Source organism: Cydia pomonella, chromosome 14, assembly GCF_033807575.1.
Source record: "Cydia pomonella isolate Wapato2018A chromosome 14, ilCydPomo1, whole genome shotgun sequence".
Classification (NCBI taxonomy): domain Eukaryota; kingdom Metazoa; phylum Arthropoda; class Insecta; order Lepidoptera; family Tortricidae; genus Cydia; species Cydia pomonella.
In genome coordinates this window covers 12,014,112-12,032,501 of record NC_084716.1, presented here as the reverse complement: position 1 = coordinate 12,032,501, position 18,390 = coordinate 12,014,112, and the positions used below count along the sequence as shown (strand labels likewise).

Sequence of the window (18,390 nt, the reverse complement as noted above, 5' to 3'; positions counted from 1 at the left end):
GTGGCATGGATACAGAAACGAACATATTACAGTTTTTTTCTCTGGTGATTTCATTAGTATATAGTACAGTCCGCATCAAAAGTATCGTATCAGATCAGATTATCTGTCTAAAGTAGATACTTATTCTTAATGGTATAACATTTTCTATTTAACTTAATAATTTTGTTTAAATAAACTTTTGACACTGACATATACGATCCATATTGTATCTAGAACTAATATTTGACGTATCTTAAAGTTCGAATCAGACCGTTTATATGTAGAACAATTATCCTATAGCAGATACCTTAGAAAGCAAACTGTAGAGATATATCACTATTTGAAAAAGTATTCAAGGTAATCTACTACATATACTTTTAGCGCATTGTTTCATCGACTACGCTAGCTTGTGATACGATACGATACGTTCCTCGCGTTGTCCTGGCATTTTTCCACGGCTCATGGGAGCTTGACAACTAATCCCCAGATTTGGCGTAGACACTAGTTTTATGTACGCGACTGCCATCTGACCTTCCAACCCAGAGGGCAAACTAGGCCTTATTGGGATTAGTCCGGTTTCCTCACGATGTTTTCCTTCACCGAAAAGTGACTGGTAAAATATCAGACGAAGGATGATGTAAAAAAAAAGTTTATTCACGAATCATGCTTACAACTACAACATACTCGTGGTTTGTTGACAGATAAGGCTCCTATAAGTTTATGTAAGCTAGGTAGTTTATGTGTCTATGTTTGTGTCATCAACGATGACGCGCAGATTTATCAAATCTAACCTTTATTAAAATGATAATACGAGTCCTTGGCACGCGTCGTCGTGATTGACACGATACAAAGTGTGAGAGTTAAAATATAAATAAATTAGTAACATAATTTCCTTCCACCCTCTTTTATTATGTTAACCGCAACAACCTATTTCCGAAAATTCCACACCCTCTCATTAATATCACTAAAACGACGCCCGCTCAGCAAACAAATCATTTGAATCTATTTTCCCATTTAATGTTAAACCGTAATATTTTCTCATCGTAATTAAATGAGGGGTCATGTGTGCTGGATATTATACCAACAATGCCTTAAGTTCTAAAAGGGTGTAAGTGTTAAAGGGTATAATGAACAATTGACCATTTTCTAATAAGTAAGTAGTGCAGGCACGAGCCTAGCACGAGTCTCGGGCAAGGTCGATTCGCACGTGTAGACAACTTTAACGGCGATTTCAATATACATGTAGAACCGTCCCCTTATAGTGTGAATTTGTTTTTTTTTTGTTTTGCTGCGGATTATAAAGAATATAGGAAGTTTTTTGCTGTAAATAATGGATATACTTACCTATTGTTATTTCTGGGTTACATTTTACCTACTTTTTAGTTACTTGCTTCTATATCTGGGTAATTTTCTTCTTAATATCTGAACTACCTCGGATTCTGAAATACTTTGAATAATGTGCAAAAAAAAATTCGTAGAAGTTGAAAATCTGTTCTCCTACATTCCAAGTGGACATTTTGAACAAACTTGTACTTAACCTGATTTTCTCCGAAGCTCGCAAATACGTCAGTAGCAAAAGAGAGAAAATTTATAGACTGATGGTAAAGTACCTAAACAAATATTCACGCTATTGATATATCAAATTTAGTTATTTAGTTTAGTTTAGATAGGCGGTTTGGTGGTTGGCTTGAGTTGAAGTTCTGTGAATGAAGTCAATGGCAAACTGTAGTATTTTAAATAAAATACTGGGTTTTTGAGGATTGTTTTACATTTTCCCATTAATTTTATAGGTGCCATTGGTGTCAAATGACTTTGGGACCGAGTTGACTCGTTAGACAGCGCTCCACTGGCCACTTTATTTGCAGCTGGTCTTGGCCAGCAGTTTAATCCGACCATTTTTAGTGACGAAATTATTGGAAAAATAAAGTACATAAGATGTGTATTCAATTTTATCCGTTATTTTTCCATGTCATAATACATACTGTATAATACAGAAGCAGTTTAGAAACCTACATTAACGTAGATTTTTCTTTGTATACCAAACAATGTAGCCATCTGTTCAACAGTTAATTTGTGAAACTCCAGCGAAGATTGACTTTCTTATTATGCTGTACCAAAGTGACATAAACTAAAGAGTAAACGAGTATTTGAGTAGACGATGGAAAAATAAAGACTGTATACGTTTTATTTTCATACAAATTCAAGGAGATGATTTGTGTAGATGACACGGTTTCGATACAGGTTGCTTTTTCAGTTTACAATTTATACCTAGTACCTAATGTGACGACTTAAAAACAAATCAAAATATTTAAAAGGGAAGAAAAGCTTTGCGATCCTAGCGAAATAACGGGACTTTTTCTATGAAATTCCATTTCGGGAGAAAACGTTTTCCATTAACTATATTTTAACAAATCGCTTTGATTTTGATGTCGATCACTTCAGCATAATATATTCTAGGTTTCGCTTAAACAAATGTTGTTTTGCAGGTTTTCAAAGAAAGAAAAACCTATAAACCTAGTTTTTCAGGGTCACAATAATATACTCAAAGATCAAGGAGACTGGAAAATATTTAGAAGTAGAAAAACGTTTTTTTTTCTTATGGACTATGAAGTGGTATATTTCCCTCCTAATAGAAATAATATGATTTGTTGGACGCCTTTTCTCTCGCTTAACCATAATCCCGTAAGGGATTAGTATAAAAGATGCAACCTTACTACTTGGCCTTTAGACTTGGTCAAAGGCGCTTAGCCCTTCAAATGCATATGCTCAAGGAGTTGGAGACGGGGACCGGTTCCGTGGCTTAACCTCTAAGCTGAAAACGGCGGTTTCCAGCTTGGACCACTTTGTCTGGAGTAAATGACATCTATTTTAGACTGCTATTTGTCTTCAATGTCTAGTCATAGTCCTCCATGTTAATTAATACCTCAATCTTAAGTAAATAGAGAGGCTAATAAATAAATATTATAGGGACATTCTTACACAAATTGAGTCCCACGGTAAGCTGAGAAGGTGGGTACTCAGACTACGATATATATAATATAATACAAAGTATTTAATAGATAATAGTTTTTATAGCTTGCAAGAGTTTTTTGAAAGTTAAATTACTGGTAATAAACAAATTACAAGATCTCATAGGTATATGTAAAATTACTATATTTATATTTAGATTAAGAATATGTTAAATATTATTATTGGTTAGTTAAATGAATAATTTTAAATTTGCAGTGCCCTTACAGGGTTCATAGCTGTCCGTTATCCAAATGTAACATCTAATGTAGTTACCTATGAAAGCAATAAATGATTACTGATTACTAATTAATATACACTAACATTCATGACTCAGGAACAAATATCTGTGCTCATAACACAAATAAATGCCCTTACCAGGTTTTGAACCCAGGACCATCGGCTTCATAGGCAGAGTCACTCACTACCCAATAGGCCAGACCGGCTCTATATAACGCCTTGTATGTCGCAATTGCTGTCAATCGCGTTGTTATTATGTTTGTAGTTTATGCAGGTGACAACTATCATTTCAATGCGTTTATGATTTCAAAATTGATCTTCCGTAAAAACAGAACTGTATTTTTTTTTTGGGAAACAAAGAGGCAAAAAAGTACAATAAAATAATTAATTTAGACAATTCACAGCCAAAACAGTTTCCACTTATGACTAATATTATTTATGATTGCTTAGACAATACTTAATTTATTAGGTTACTACAACACCAATATATTTTGTGATATACATTACAGAGATAATTATATTAGAAGACACGTATATTTACCATTAACATTTTTAAACAATTGTACTTACATTTATTTATTTTTGATAGTATATTAAAATTCCCTAAAAACAACTGATATCATAGTATAGTAAATGTTTTAGGCGGGGCTAATGAAGTACAGATCTTTTTAAACCCTCTTAAGAGTTCAGTAGATGTCGCGGTGTTGCTGCACTTTGATTTATACCCTAAAAGCCTTACTAACGTTTTTTACTAGTTGGGCTGACTTTAGGAAAAATACTTTGATAGTTTTAAAACGTTTCCGAAATTCGCATTATTCTGTTTAGTCAAAATGTTCATATAACTAGTTAAATTATGAATAACTTCATATTTACCTACTAACAAACACTATTATAATTCAAAAACGGAAATTTAAAGTCACCCCTGTACGCATTTCAAAGCCATCTCGTTATACCTTTCACTGTCTTTTTTAAAACGAAAAACATCTTTTATAATAAATAAATATGACTGTGTCGTATTTATGATACGTGTGTATTAACTATCTTAACCATCTTTACCACACAAACGTATTTATTTCACTTTCCTCAAGAAGCTGTTACAGACATGATTAAATCTTTGTGACCATCCTCATATCGCCGGGGTGACATACTAAGATGACTAAACTTTCCACCATTTCTCCTGAGAAAGTCAATCCGTCAGCAAGTTTTTGTGCTGTGACTTCAAGTCTTGTCTTGTTGAGTGAAAACAGTTGGCAATAGGAGTTATATATAGATGTTGCAGTCAACTGGTTAAATTAGCTAGCAAATTAGTTGGCTGAAGAACAACCTGCCAAGTCATTGATCGCAACGTTTTACCAGATGGCTGAACGTTGTCTAGCCATTTAGTTAATTTGGACATTGATGAATTTGATTGTACGCTAGGTTAGGTTAGGTTAGTATTTTTGAATACATTTATTTATTGTATCTTATGTTATTTCATTTCTTTAAGTTTTTAAGTTACATTTAAATCTCTTGGCTGAGTGAACCAGTCGTTTTCAATTAGATGGCTGCGACATAGGTTCACGAAGTCACTCCTGTATACATATCGAATGTATAGGTATATAGAATAAGGCATTTTCTCGTGATTATTTTCTATTAGGCCAACTTGAACATTTTAAGGTTTTGGTCACATTTTAAGGTTTTGGTCATCGTCTGCCCTTGCAAATTAATATCATATATATCTACAATGGAAACTATCATGTCGGAAAGTTTTTATATGAGTACTATTATTAGCTATAGATTTATCATTAAAAGGTTATTTTGTTCTTAGTCATCGTTATGTCTTATCTACATTTGAAAAAAAAAATGCTTAAGTGTGAGAGTCTGTTTCTCTGAAGATTATTATATAACGATAATAAATAAGCAAAACTGATACCGACACGGAGGCCTTTTCGGATATTATTTTCCTGTTATTATACCCCGGTTTACGGGTGCAATTGGTTTGGTAAGTAAGTAAGTAAATATTCTTTATTGTGCACCATACATTTAAAAATAGACAGGAAATGAAAAAACACGTAAAAGTTAGGTAACAACAGGCGGTTTGGTTTTGACTTTTGGTATTAAAAATTGAGAGTACAAGTGAAACTTACTCTTAGTCGATTTGGATAAAATTATGACGTTATGACTGTTATAATAAAAGTATGTCTCACATTATGAGGCTTTAAATTTAGGTCTCGATTCAACTCGCTAAATCGAGCTACTTTTACTACTAAATAAACTGACATTCCATTTTGAGGTCGGTTGTGTTTACTCATGCAGAATTTCTACATAAAAAGTGTTGCTTTTTTTCTCATAATATACATGCAAAGTTACCGAGACAGCTTCCGCAAAACCCTGTGACAGACGGACAGAATGGAAAACTAGTAACAATAGCACTTTCTCCTATAATGATCGGGGAAAGAGGAAATGTGTTCTGTAGTGCATTTGTGGTTAAATGACAACTTTACATGCTTTGTTTGTATAAATGAACGTGATAGAGCGGAGATAAAAAATTACTTAGCTCCGACATTTAAAGTGTCCGTACTATAAAGGGATTTTACATAGGCATAAAAGCCACAGGCATAGGAAAAATATACATTCTTGAACCCTTTTTTACGTGGAGGAGTATTAGGCATCCCGCCTAGCCCGGGAACTAGGAACTTGGTATGTTAGACTGACGGACCCGCACTACCAACTAAACTATCCACTGTATGCCTGTCCTACAGCTTTAGCGACGGTGAACACGGGGTCGTGAACATTCAACCGCAAACACTAACGCCTGCTGCGACATCCGACGCTGTCCCCTCCCTAGGGTAGAAGCCCCCGGAGCCGATTCTCTTCTCACGAAAGTAGCGCGTAGGGCAAAACCTCACGCTGGTTCCTCATGACAGCTTCCCCGCCCGGAGCGAAGTTTAACGGAATAAAGGTTGTTGAGCCCTGCTCTATCCTTCACAAACTGTTTTGAACATTTCACGATCGACACGAAACCTCGTCAATTTTAAGATTGATAGATATATGAAAATATTAAGATATATCATGTGTTCAGTACTCGATCATTTTATCCACTTTTGACAAGATTTGACGTACGTTTAGTTTAGTTTATGCAGTGCATGTCTTAGTCTGTATATTGTCGATGCAACCTAAGACACGTATTTATTCTTCAGTGGATTTTTTGTAAGATCACATATAGGTATTTGACAGTGAATTGACCCTTATGTATAGGAAACTAAGACCCACCGTTTACTTAGCCATAAAGACACACAGTTGATCAGCAAACACTATATTTCTTCCATTAATTTAAAGATGTGTTCAGTACCCTTAGTGTAAATTTATTTGATAGCGAAACGTACGCGTTTGCGTCTAACTTTGTATGGGATTTTGAGTTTCTAAAACGTCCCGCTTGGCGCGTTGGTTCTAAATCCCATACAAAATGAGACTTAACGCAAACGCATAACGTTCTGGGTTTCTGATCTAGCATATTATGGCATGGTATCTGTATACGTATACACGCAAGAAGATAGTAAGCGTATCATATACATGATATATGTTTAAAGTAGTAATATCATGTAAAATTTATAAGAAGCAAAATAATCAGATCTTCAGTAAATATTACTCAAACATCAACACAAATCGTAGCAAATACCTGGCACTCAACTAAACGTAATTTATTCCATTTCCACCGACCAACAAAATCAAGCTCTCAACTCATCCAATTGTGTAAATGAATTTCAACCTTGCTCTTAAATAGTAAAATTTATATTTATACAACGATTCGAAGCAGTGAGAGAAAAATTAAGTTAACATTTCGTATTCGTATGAAGTAAAGACGATTTATTACGGCGTTCTTAGAAAGATCAGGTTAAGGTGAGATTGAAGGGTTTTTTTTATAATAACTTTTCTGATTAAACTGGTTGATACTTTTGATAATTGTAAATATTCTCCTACAAGGATCTACCAATGTAGTGACTTGGGCTTTTTCGAATATGGCTTAGGTATTTGGAATCTTCTTTAAACGAGTAATAAAGGTTGGAGTTAACATACCGTCCTCAGACACAATTGTAGGTAACGTGACACTTGATTTGTATAGACACAATCCTTTTGACCTTTTAACCTATTTATTATGATATTGACACATGAGGGCTCTTGAAAGACTTGCTTTTAAGTAAAACAAATAAAGGCGAATAAAGGCAAGTAAATCAGGTTTTATAATGATAAGTTACGCCTACGCAATAGTTAATACGAAAGAGTGTGCGAAATCGCATTTTCATACAAATGTAGGACCCTCATTGTAGCGCTTGTTGCGTATGCAGCTGTAATGTTCAGCCAAGGTATGGTTGGACCGGACCGATACAGTGTTATGTTTACGATGCTTGATATAAAACTAATCTTTACTTAATTTAGTCGTTATCTTTTATCTATTTTTCAATTTGTTCACTCTATATTATTTTATGTCTTTTTCCTTCTTGTCTGTTACCTTTCGTGATTTTTCTCACTTGATGGTCTCATCGGAAGATCAGCGCTGGAAGCCACCAGCATCATGCTGAGATGAGGCCATTTCGTGGCACTTTATACTTCCTTTGTTTTTGTTATATCATGTAATTTAATGTGTCTTGTTTGTGTCTACGAATAAAAATTATTCTATTCTATTATATTCTATTCATTTTCCCTGTCTGGATATTATCGTCATTGAAAATATTTTGACACAATTTGTTGTATATCAACCACAGCTATGCCCCTACGTTTTTTTTTGTATTTCTAAATACTAGAAGAGTTAGGAGTTATTTAGTAATTTGTATGAAATCTGTTTTTTGCTCCAATTTTTTACAATAATCATAAATATCGAAAAAAATCTAACGTAGGGGCTAACAGCTATGGTCAATATACATCAAATTATTTAAAAATATTTTCCATTATGTCAATATCCAGAGAGAGAGAAAATGAGGACTACTTTTGTGTGAAGAAGCGACCGTCCCCTTTCGTCTTAAAGGTAACGTAAACAGAAAAGCTTAAATTAATTTTCATTATTTTTGGTCAGTTAAGGTTTAAATTAACGTTTAGCTTCAATGTAGGTACACTCAGACACATTTTTGTGCAAGTAATTATGTTTAAAAATTTACTTGGGGCCTAGCCAAGATGACAATCTTACATCGATAAACGTCAAACAAATAGAAAAAAAAGTACCGGGATGATATATGCTACGAAAAACCACGGGACTATTTCCATACATTATTTAAGAGCCCCCGGCAAGCTCGGCCGAATTTCACCTTCCCATACAAAGGGAGTTTCGTTCTCATTTTAAAACTACGTGGTGGATAGTAATGAAACTTTGTACTTACAATGACATGAGATATATATATGCCTGTAATAAGTTTATTATTATAAACTAATCCAGCCAGCTCCAGCTTAAAAAACAAACTAAATAAAGCAAAAACAAGTTTTGTACGAAAAATCCAAAACAGATCTACGACTTTCTTAAAACTCCGATTTCTAAACCTACTGCAACTTTTTAAACATCCAAACAACCGTCCTATTCCTGTTGCGAGTGTACTTAACTCGTGACAAACAGCGATAAATAATGTGTTATCTAATACCCTAATACCTACCTACCGGTTACTCGCACATCGCCGAAAGGCCGACTTAGGATTTCGACTATTATCGCCTTAATTGGCATGTGTGGAGGCAATCAGAAGCGATTTTCTCCTGCAGCACGGTGATCAGACCGTCAGAATTTCCTAGAACCCTACATATGTAGCCGATTGCTAATTTCCACCAGTCGGACGCCAGCTTAAGAGGAGCTAACACAAAATGTTTTATATTGAGTCTTAACAAATTTTATTCAACGGAAAATGACACACAGAAACTAAAATATATTTATTTGCAAGGACGGACTCCAATGAAAACCTTAAACGGTTAAAATTGGCACAATAGAAAAAATCACGAAACATGTCAAATTGTCATTTATTTTTAGTTGTATTTCTTTACCATATATAAAGTGGTGGTAGGACTCGAGTCTATTGAGTCTGAATTTGAAGAACTTGACTCGGTTTTACGAGACTCGGCTTAAAGAATTTCAGAGTCTTTTGTCTCGAGGCGAGTCCTTTATTGTCTTTTTTAAGAGCAACTCAAAAGGACTCGAGCCTCCGAATAAAGAATCCGTCAACAATTTTATAGGTCTTACCTACATAACAGTAAAGAAATCATGCGTTATTGTATGATTTGTGTACCTAATCTACGAATATTACTAAAAAACAATGCATTTCGGAAATTTGCAATAAAATTAAAGGCTTCTCTGAAAAAGACTCAAGTCTCTATAAAAGACTCGGGTCTCTAACAAGTTGAAAAGAACTCGAGATTAGACTTAATTTGTGAGAAAAACTGAGTCGAGTTTCAAAGCAGAGGACACAAAGGACTCGAGTCTTAACCAACACTATGTATAAGTGGTTTAGTATAAAGTAGCTAGTGATATAGCTGAGGGATTGGACGAGCAAAACTTGAAATAGAAATTTATTTTCAGAGTAATTGAGATAAAAGGTAAAAATACGTGCGACGGCCACATCTACCGTCGCAGGTTCGCGCCATATCTTTTATCCCGTTCTCATTGACCGGCTTTACGGAGGGGTCCTTGAGAGAAAAGTGGTAATTAGCAAGTTTTAATTGGATTTCCTATTGTTTCAGGACGCGGACACCGTGGAGAAACTCAACGAGAGTGGGGAGCTAAGGAAAATGCTTAAACCTTATAAGGTATTCAATTTTTTTCTAAAACTGCACGTACTTATACAAAGTTGTATGGGAATATACTCTAGAGTTCCCATACTACATTAGTTACCATACTACTAACTCGCACTTAACCGGTTTTTTGATACTTATTCCAATACCACTCAGAATTTACATAGAAAAAGCGTTGATCCACAATTTTTCTTGTATGAAAAAAAATCTTAGAAGACATCCATTGATGCCAGTTTTTGCTTTGATTCATTTCATTATATTTATCAACATACATTTCTGGCTACTTAAAAGCTTTCCAGGATTTACTTTCCAAGAAATTACAATGAACAGAGATGCGCGTGTTAACTTCCAATTTCAAGTTCCCAGGTTTTAAAGCTAGAAACTCTGTAGGAAAGTTCATCTTCATGCTTGACAAATTACCTGTCAAAGAAAATTGACAATTACTTTGAACGGGTTACTGTTTAAGGGGCAAATAATTACGCTGTTTGTAAGAAATTGCCTGTTAGAAGCCTAAGTTTCCAGTGTTGAAAAAGTAGTTCTATGCCAACCCTGCTTATATGCGAGCTGTTGCGTAGATTGCCTGATATTTATTTATCAATGCTATATTTTAAGAATGAAGCGCTGGTGGCCTAGCGGTAGCGGTGGCTGAGCGTGCGACTTGCAATCCGGAGGTCGCAGGTTCAAACCCCGGCTCGTACCGTATCTGATATTTACCAGTCGCTTTTCGATGGAGAAAACAGGTTAGATGGCAATAGATTTCGTAAAACTAGTGCCTACACCAATTATTGGGTTCAGTTGCCAAGCGGACTCCAGGCTCCATGAGCCGTGTCAAAAATGCCGGGACAATGCGAGGAAGATGATGACGATATATTAATGATGCCTTCTCATTCTTAATACGATCACCATAATGAAATTATTGTATTTAATTTGTGCATATACAGGGTGGGGCCTGTAACTAAAGCAAAAAATTAAAACGTAGATTCTAGTCCTCAAACTAGACAACTTTTGTGTAGCAACTTTTTAAAATCATAAAGTTTTTAGATTGTTCTTTTTTCAAACAAAGTAAATAGTATTTTCAATGTACTTAAAACTCCGTCTAATTGACATCGCCTATCAGTCTAGTCACTCTACAGACATAATCAATTTCATAGTACATTGCGTGTTCGAATTAACTTTAAAATGTAACAAAATTCAAACCGCAAGTTTTTTTTCAAAGTCCTCAAACAAACGTTGCGTAGTTTGAGGAGAAGAATGTACATTTTAATTTTTTGCTGTAGTTACAGGCCCCACCGTGTATATGTATGTATATTACTGTGTCATGTTACACCGCGTGTAAAACAAGTGTTGATTAATGTAAATAGTTAAAAACATTTGAACTGCCTTCACTTTTGTGACACACCTATTTTGTGACTATACGTTTAACCCCCTTATTCATAAAACTTTACGGGCCTGTAGGGCTAAGAAAGGTCGGCTCTTTATCATTTGTCACATTCTAACAAGTATGTAAGCGCAAAAGTGACGGGCATAGTGACAAGTGATAAAAATGGAACCATGCTGCCATCGCTGATTTAGTTAAATTATGTTTTATCCCTTTCTTTCAAATATATACGTCAAAATGATAGATAAAGACACACGATTTATAGCTAATTCAGGCCAGTAACGCGTTTATGAATAACGCCAATGTTTGGATCTAGGTTGGGTTAGGTTAGGTTAGGTTAGGTCACAAAATGGATTAGCACTATGCTTAATTACCTTTGGGCACCATTGCCTCGATTATTTACGATGGTAAATTACTACAATGAATATTAACAAATGATCTCTTTTAAGACATCTCATTTTTATTACTTTTTATCATAGTAATTTAATGTTTGGCAATAATAATGATAACGTCCTGCATTAGCAATCCAGTGCATCAAATTTCTATAAGAACGTACTTTTTCTGTTTGTTATTTTCTGTTGTTTTTTTATTCCATATCAATTTAAATTGTATTTTTTTATTGAATTCATGTTAGTTATAAGCTGCAATGTTTTGAAAAGATGTGTCCCGCCGGGTTTCTTGCCGGTCCCATATTGGGATACCCTCCTACAATTTAGGAGGGATTTAAATCTCTGGTTAGAGCCGGCGTAGCTTTATTTGATGTTCATAAGCGCATTGTAATATGCGTACTTGGAAAATAAAGTATCTTTATCTTTATCTAATGATTACTGAATGATAATGTATGTGACTTATTAAACACTTTAAATTTCTTCGTATCTACTACACTGTAATTACTAAAAATCAGTGAGCCTGACAAAAAAGGAAGATTAGATTAAATACCTATTGGGCACTGTATCATAGCCTTAACTAATAACAACAGTTTCTCTTGGAACCCCTTTGTTGTAGCAAAAGTTTCCTTTAATTTCCTTTGTAAGTTATCCAATTTCTTGATCTGTTCAGATCGTGAGCTTTGTTTTCCATATTTTCATTCTCTTTATTACTTTGAAAAGTCGAAACTGGGATAGCTCTTGTAAATCAATAAAGTTCGAAAATGCGGGAACTTGGGAGACAGTAGCGAAAAAACTATTGTATCAAGTTTAGGGCGGCGTTATCCAATGTGGAGAAGGCAAAGTATTTTTCACCACACCAACTGGCAAAGACACTCTTGATCGTTCAGAAACTTTTTTTTATATACTACGTCGGTGGCAAACAAGCATACGGCTCGCCTGATGGAAAACAGTCTCCGTAGCCTATGTACGCCTGCAACTCCAGAGGAGTTACATTGCGCGTTGCAGACCCTAACACTCCGCATCCTCGTTGAGCTCGTTAAAGTTGCCATTACTCACCGGTAGGAACACAACACTATGACTAGGGTCTAGTGTTATTTGGCTGCGGTTTTCTGTAAGGCGGAGGTACGTTCCCAGTTGGGCTCTGAACTAGATCTGGAATGACATCCTCTGTGCTATGCCCTACCACACAAAGCAAGATGAGATTCACAATACTCATACCTCTCTTTTGGACGTATTAGTTTAAGGACGTCCCGGGTATGTCCAACTAATGACAAAGTTGCATTTTATCCACATATATGTGGGGCAAAGTAATCAAATTTTGAGTTGTTTCCTTATGTTGGGCTGGTAGAATTGATTTTGAATGATTTTTTTTTATTACGTTCATTTGGATTTGATTTCGGTTGATTTTTTTGGTGTGGTGAAAATTTTGTGTTATACTCGGAGGCAAAGTTTATTTACCTAACCCTCGTGCCTTGAAACCCTCGCAACACTAAAGATTCCACTTCTCGAACCACCCTCGTGGTTCAATTTTGGAATCTTTCGCATGCTCAGGTATCAATATAAGCACGAGCGGTTAAACAATAACTTTGCTCCCTTGTAAAACAAATAACTATTAACTATTTGTATTTATAAATGAGATCTCGACGGTTCTGGCTTCTACAATTTGTGTTGTTTGTAAAAATAATACGCGACACGACTGCGAGCTTTCTGATCCTTATTTACTTTTTTTACTTCTGTAGATTTATCAAATTTAGAGAAAAATGATATCGAGTAAACCGTATATTACTGGCCACCCTCCAATTACTGGCCACCTTATACTAAAAGGGATTCTGTTTAATAATCACACAATCTAAGTTAATCATCAGAACGATAGTTATTTACTTTACTTGCATTTGGTAAATAAATAAATAGAATTCTTATTTTAGCCATTTTAGTATCAGGTGGCCAGTAATTGGAGGGTGGCCAGTAATAGACGGTTTACCCTAATTACATTCCTTACTTTATTATTTACCTACAAATATTGTGTAACATAAATACGAGACCTAATTAGATATAGAATTAGACATTCATTCCGAGTTAATTCTCTATCGTCGTCTAGTTACCACATTACATGCTTTACTGAGCTGAGTGTAAACAATTTGTATCAGATTGTCAAATAATATTTACTTATATTTAATAGGCACCCACGAGTTAACGCAAAATAAACCTTAAAGAAATCTAACAACATCATTTCTTGTATATCAGAGTATAATTAATAACTTTAATAATCGACATTAAAACGTAATGAATACCGTAAAATGTGCCTACTTTACTCCAAAATTCGAAATTAAAATCATTTTTAAATTATTTTACTGTGGTAGGTATGTTGATATACTCGTATGTATATGCTGACTTAAAGTGAACCATCACTATTATCATGGTGTAATACTGAAATGTGGTTGTAATATAGTTTTCATACATAAAAACATTTGGAGCACAATTAATTACCCAGTGTGGAGCAAAGTAGGCACATTATACAGTAAGGTCGTTTAAAGCTCATTTACACGGTGCGAGAATTCGCATGCGAGTTTCATTACATTACGGTATTTGATTGGTCGGCCGAATTGGTTGTAACCTCAATAGTCTGCAATTTAACTAAAATGCGAGTTCGCGTACCGTCTAAATCAGCCCTTACTCTCAGTACGACTGATAGGTCGGACAGTGTGTCTCCGGCTTTACTTGGCTAGCAACAGTTTGGCCAATCCATCACTATTAACGCGACGTGTTTACGTTTACACTGGCACATGGTGCTCATTTAATGGATTGATATCCGCCATTTTGTTGCTGGGCGGGTTTTGATTTGATTGAAATTGGTTCTCCGCCGGATGGTGAATTACAAGTTAGGTTAGGTGTAGACAAGGTACTCACTTGTAGGGCAATCAGAGATACTTAAAGATATTGAAAACGAAATCAAAAGATAATACGTGTAATATAGCAATGCTTACAGGGTTCTGATGGGATTGCCTCGTTAATCACGACACGTTGGCGTTTTGCCTGTACTTTCCGCTACATACCGGGAAATCCATGTTATCGGCTACGACGTAGTGCTACGATCATATCTCAACGTGTATGTTAATAAATGTAATGTAAATATTTTGCCTTTGTAATTTAATAATTATTCAGATAATATATACTTTTAAATATGTCCATTTTAGCACGGCAGTATGTACGAATAGGTACAATAATGACACGGGTGACCGAGAATACTCTGAAAATGAATTGTCTGTATAATATTTCACAATAATAACACCTGGGTGAGCGAATAAACTCTGAAAATTAATTGTCTCGACAATCAGATCGATTTGTAGCCCTCATAATTGCATTGTAAACTTAATTGAAACCGTTAAGGCCATTTAGAAAGAACTGACTTACACATTTTATTATGTAAGTACTTGCTGATGATAAAGTTATTTAAGAAATCGCCATTTTCTTGTTAGGCTGTTGTTGAGCATTAAAATTTAAAAGTTATAATTTTATATTCAACGTTCTTGAGAATATTTGATTAATTAAAATAAAATCCTTGATTTTATTAGCTTGCTTCGTGAGAAAACAACAAAGAGGTTAGAAACACTTTTTCGTAAGCAAAATTATTATTTTCGTGTTTCATTTTCCTCGTTCTTTTGAACACTGTCTGTATTTGCTTATTGCAATTCATAACAAATACGGAACCTTTCAGAAAGTTTAGTATCGAGTATTGGCTACGTGCGAAGTGCATGGTGGGGGTATAGTAAAGCGATCGTAGCGCATGCGGTGGTAATAATTGGCACTACCAAAGGCATCTTTAACATTTTGTACAAATTATATGCACAAAATGGAATTTTTAATTTACGACTCATTCTACACTTAAATTGTATGGAAAATTTTATATTTATTTATAAGTAATAAGGCCCCTGTGAACGTGTACGCTTGCTTTGGGGCTTGTTTCAATATGGATTAGTGTTTAGTATGAGTTTATGCATTTGCTACTAAACGCAAGTACTATATCGATGTTCGAAAGGATATTGATATGTCAAAGATTTCAATTATTTGGTTAAGGTCTGATTTTTCAAATGTCTGTTAAATATGACACTATCTTTTTCTTCTTGCATGTGAAAGAAAGGGAGCGTGCTATATATATCTGACAGATAAGTTTATCTAATATATGAAAAATCAGACCTAAGTTAAATAACATCCCCATGTTACAAAAATGCTATATGCAACATTAAATAATTTTTTACAAGTTATTTTTTATCTTAAAAAAAAACACCGTGTATTTATGAATAATACCTACGTTTGTGATACAGTTCAAAAGTCCGTACATAATTACGGCTACCACGAGCTTGTCACTGACCTGATACTGACATATCCGCTAGCGTGTGCGTAACTTACTTTTTGTGCATCTCGCTCGTACTGGCATATTAGTGCGAGAGAGATATATAGAAAGTAAGATACGCACACGCTAGCGAATATGTCGGTGTCGTAATTGCCATGTCAATGAAAAGCTCGTGGTAAGGCTATATAGAGCATTAAATAACGGGCTAACCGTATAATACGTTTAATACCTTTAATTCGGCAACATCCAAAATACTGGACATAACTTTTGACCCCCTTTTGGATTTTTTCTTAACCAGAATCATTAATATCTACTGAGGAGGTTTGAACACAGAACCTTCCGTGTTTTCTGTCGATTTAAGTGTAAAGGCAACGTTATTATGTATTTATTTTTTTACCTAAATTCAGACCCGTAGATTTTAGATTTTTAAGTACTAGGGCATTCTTATTTATTATCATAAAGCCTACTTATTAAATCTTTTTTGTATTTAACCAAATATTTCTCTGATTTCCAGAGCCCCGACGCTTGCAATACGTGTCAGATGTGCGGCGGGTTCCGCCTCCTACCCTGCAGAATCTGCAACGGCTCCAAGAAGAGCTTACACCGCAACCATTTCACCGCTGAGTTCGTGGCCCTCAAGTGTATGAATTGCGACGAGGTCGGGCTCGTACGGTGTGAGGTGTGCTCTTGAAGCTGGGAACATGCAGCTTTCAAGAATATTACAATATATGGTTAGCAGAATATGTCTGATATAAATGAAGACGGACTTTTAAAGTTGGTGAAATATGTCGAATAAAATGTGCAGGAATCATATCTGCATGAATAGGAAGGCATGATTCAAATCAGTTCAGACAGAAAAATCTGTACATCGTGAAGTCTAAAGCGTAGTACTTCTACTGTAGAGCTGCTCAAATTATTGACATGTCTGGAGAGCTGCTGATTCAACGACATAGCCAGAAGAAAATGCTTTGTGTTTAAAACGGAAAAGTTTTCAAGTGTTGTGTTAAAATGAAATAAGTATAGTGGTAAATTCACTGTGTAAATATTATTAATGGTGTTAGTTGTATTTATATTTTGTCAGTTGTGAGTAACAAATATAAGTTTCGATATACGATTTGAAACTAACATAATCATTTATTTACATTTTATCACAGGATATTTATCATGTAAATATCCCGCGATATTCTGTAGTTATCAATTAGGTAAGTGTATAGATGGGAAACTTTTAAAAATATACAGTCTTGGCCTTTGGTACTTTTAAAATTGTGTATATGATCAATTGGTCATAAAGTGCAAGAGATTATAATTCATATAGGTATTTTAATTTTGAGGCAGTTATCATTTTTCTAAAAATGGTAAATGAAAAAAATAACTACGTATGTATTTCTTTTAGAATTGTATTAATTGAACAATGTACTTCATTTAATTTTTAATTCAACGAAAATATTATCTTATGTACCTTCACTAATATTTATATTATTTTGTATTAAAATATTTTAAATAGAATAATAAAGGTATGTCGCCTCGAAGTAACAAGAAATAATGTAGGTACCTGTTAATTCTATCAGAATTATTCAACAAAATATTTTCTTTTTCCACGTTTAATCTTAAACTTAATGAATTAATTTCATAGTCTTTTCAATGTTTGTTTTCGTTAATTTTAAAGCTGTTAGCAGTCGTACGATTTTCTGTAAAAAGTGTATTTAGAGAATAGTAATATTATTCCATAAACATAAAATGAAATTAAACTTTTCGTATTTTGGTCCTTGTTTTAAGATTATGCTCTTAAATGCTATTAATACATGAATCAAGTAACAATTATACAGGTATATTAATATTTTAATTTACAAGAGGACATTTAAATAGAACGGACGGTTGTAAGACTTATCATATGTTATTGATAGGTACCTACTTACTTAATATTAATTTAAGCAGTAATTATAATAATTATGCCATAAATTAGTTAAAACATTGTAAGTTAATAAAATATTGGATGTTATAATGTATTTTAAGGAATCCTTATGAAACAAATAGGATAAATATATTTTTATGCATGTATTTAAATTTTTTTTTTCATTACGGACGGCCATTCTTCAAGTAAATTAAGTTGCGTGAATTATTTCACCCTAAATTTTTAACTTGAGATAATCCATAGGTACTAATATTATACTTAAAGGCCAGGCCACGCTGGTGCGTTGCGTCGCGGCGTCTTAACGCATTTCATGTGGCATGTCATAAAAATATGTATATGTAAAACGACGCAGCGTCGACGCTGCGAGGACGCCGGCGACGAAAAAACGCGATCA

At 34.5% G+C, this 18,390-nt stretch overlaps 1 protein-coding gene across 2 annotated transcripts in view; it reads left to right on the top strand.

Moving 5' to 3' along the window:
* LOC133524968 (glutaredoxin domain-containing cysteine-rich protein CG31559-like) overlaps positions 1 to 18,142 on the top strand; it is a 130,479-nt gene extending 112,337 nt beyond the window's left edge. For both annotated transcript variants that reach the window (XM_061861142.1, XM_061861143.1), the window contains exons 4-5: positions 9,916 to 9,981; positions 16,599 to 18,142. In XM_061861142.1, the coding sequence (XP_061717126.1) occupies positions 9,916 to 9,981; positions 16,599 to 16,775 (243 nt within the window). In that variant the 3' untranslated portion in view covers positions 16,776 to 18,142. The remainder of the gene's footprint in view (positions 1 to 9,915; positions 9,982 to 16,598) is intronic.
* Positions 18,143 to 18,390: the final 248 nt, after the last annotated feature.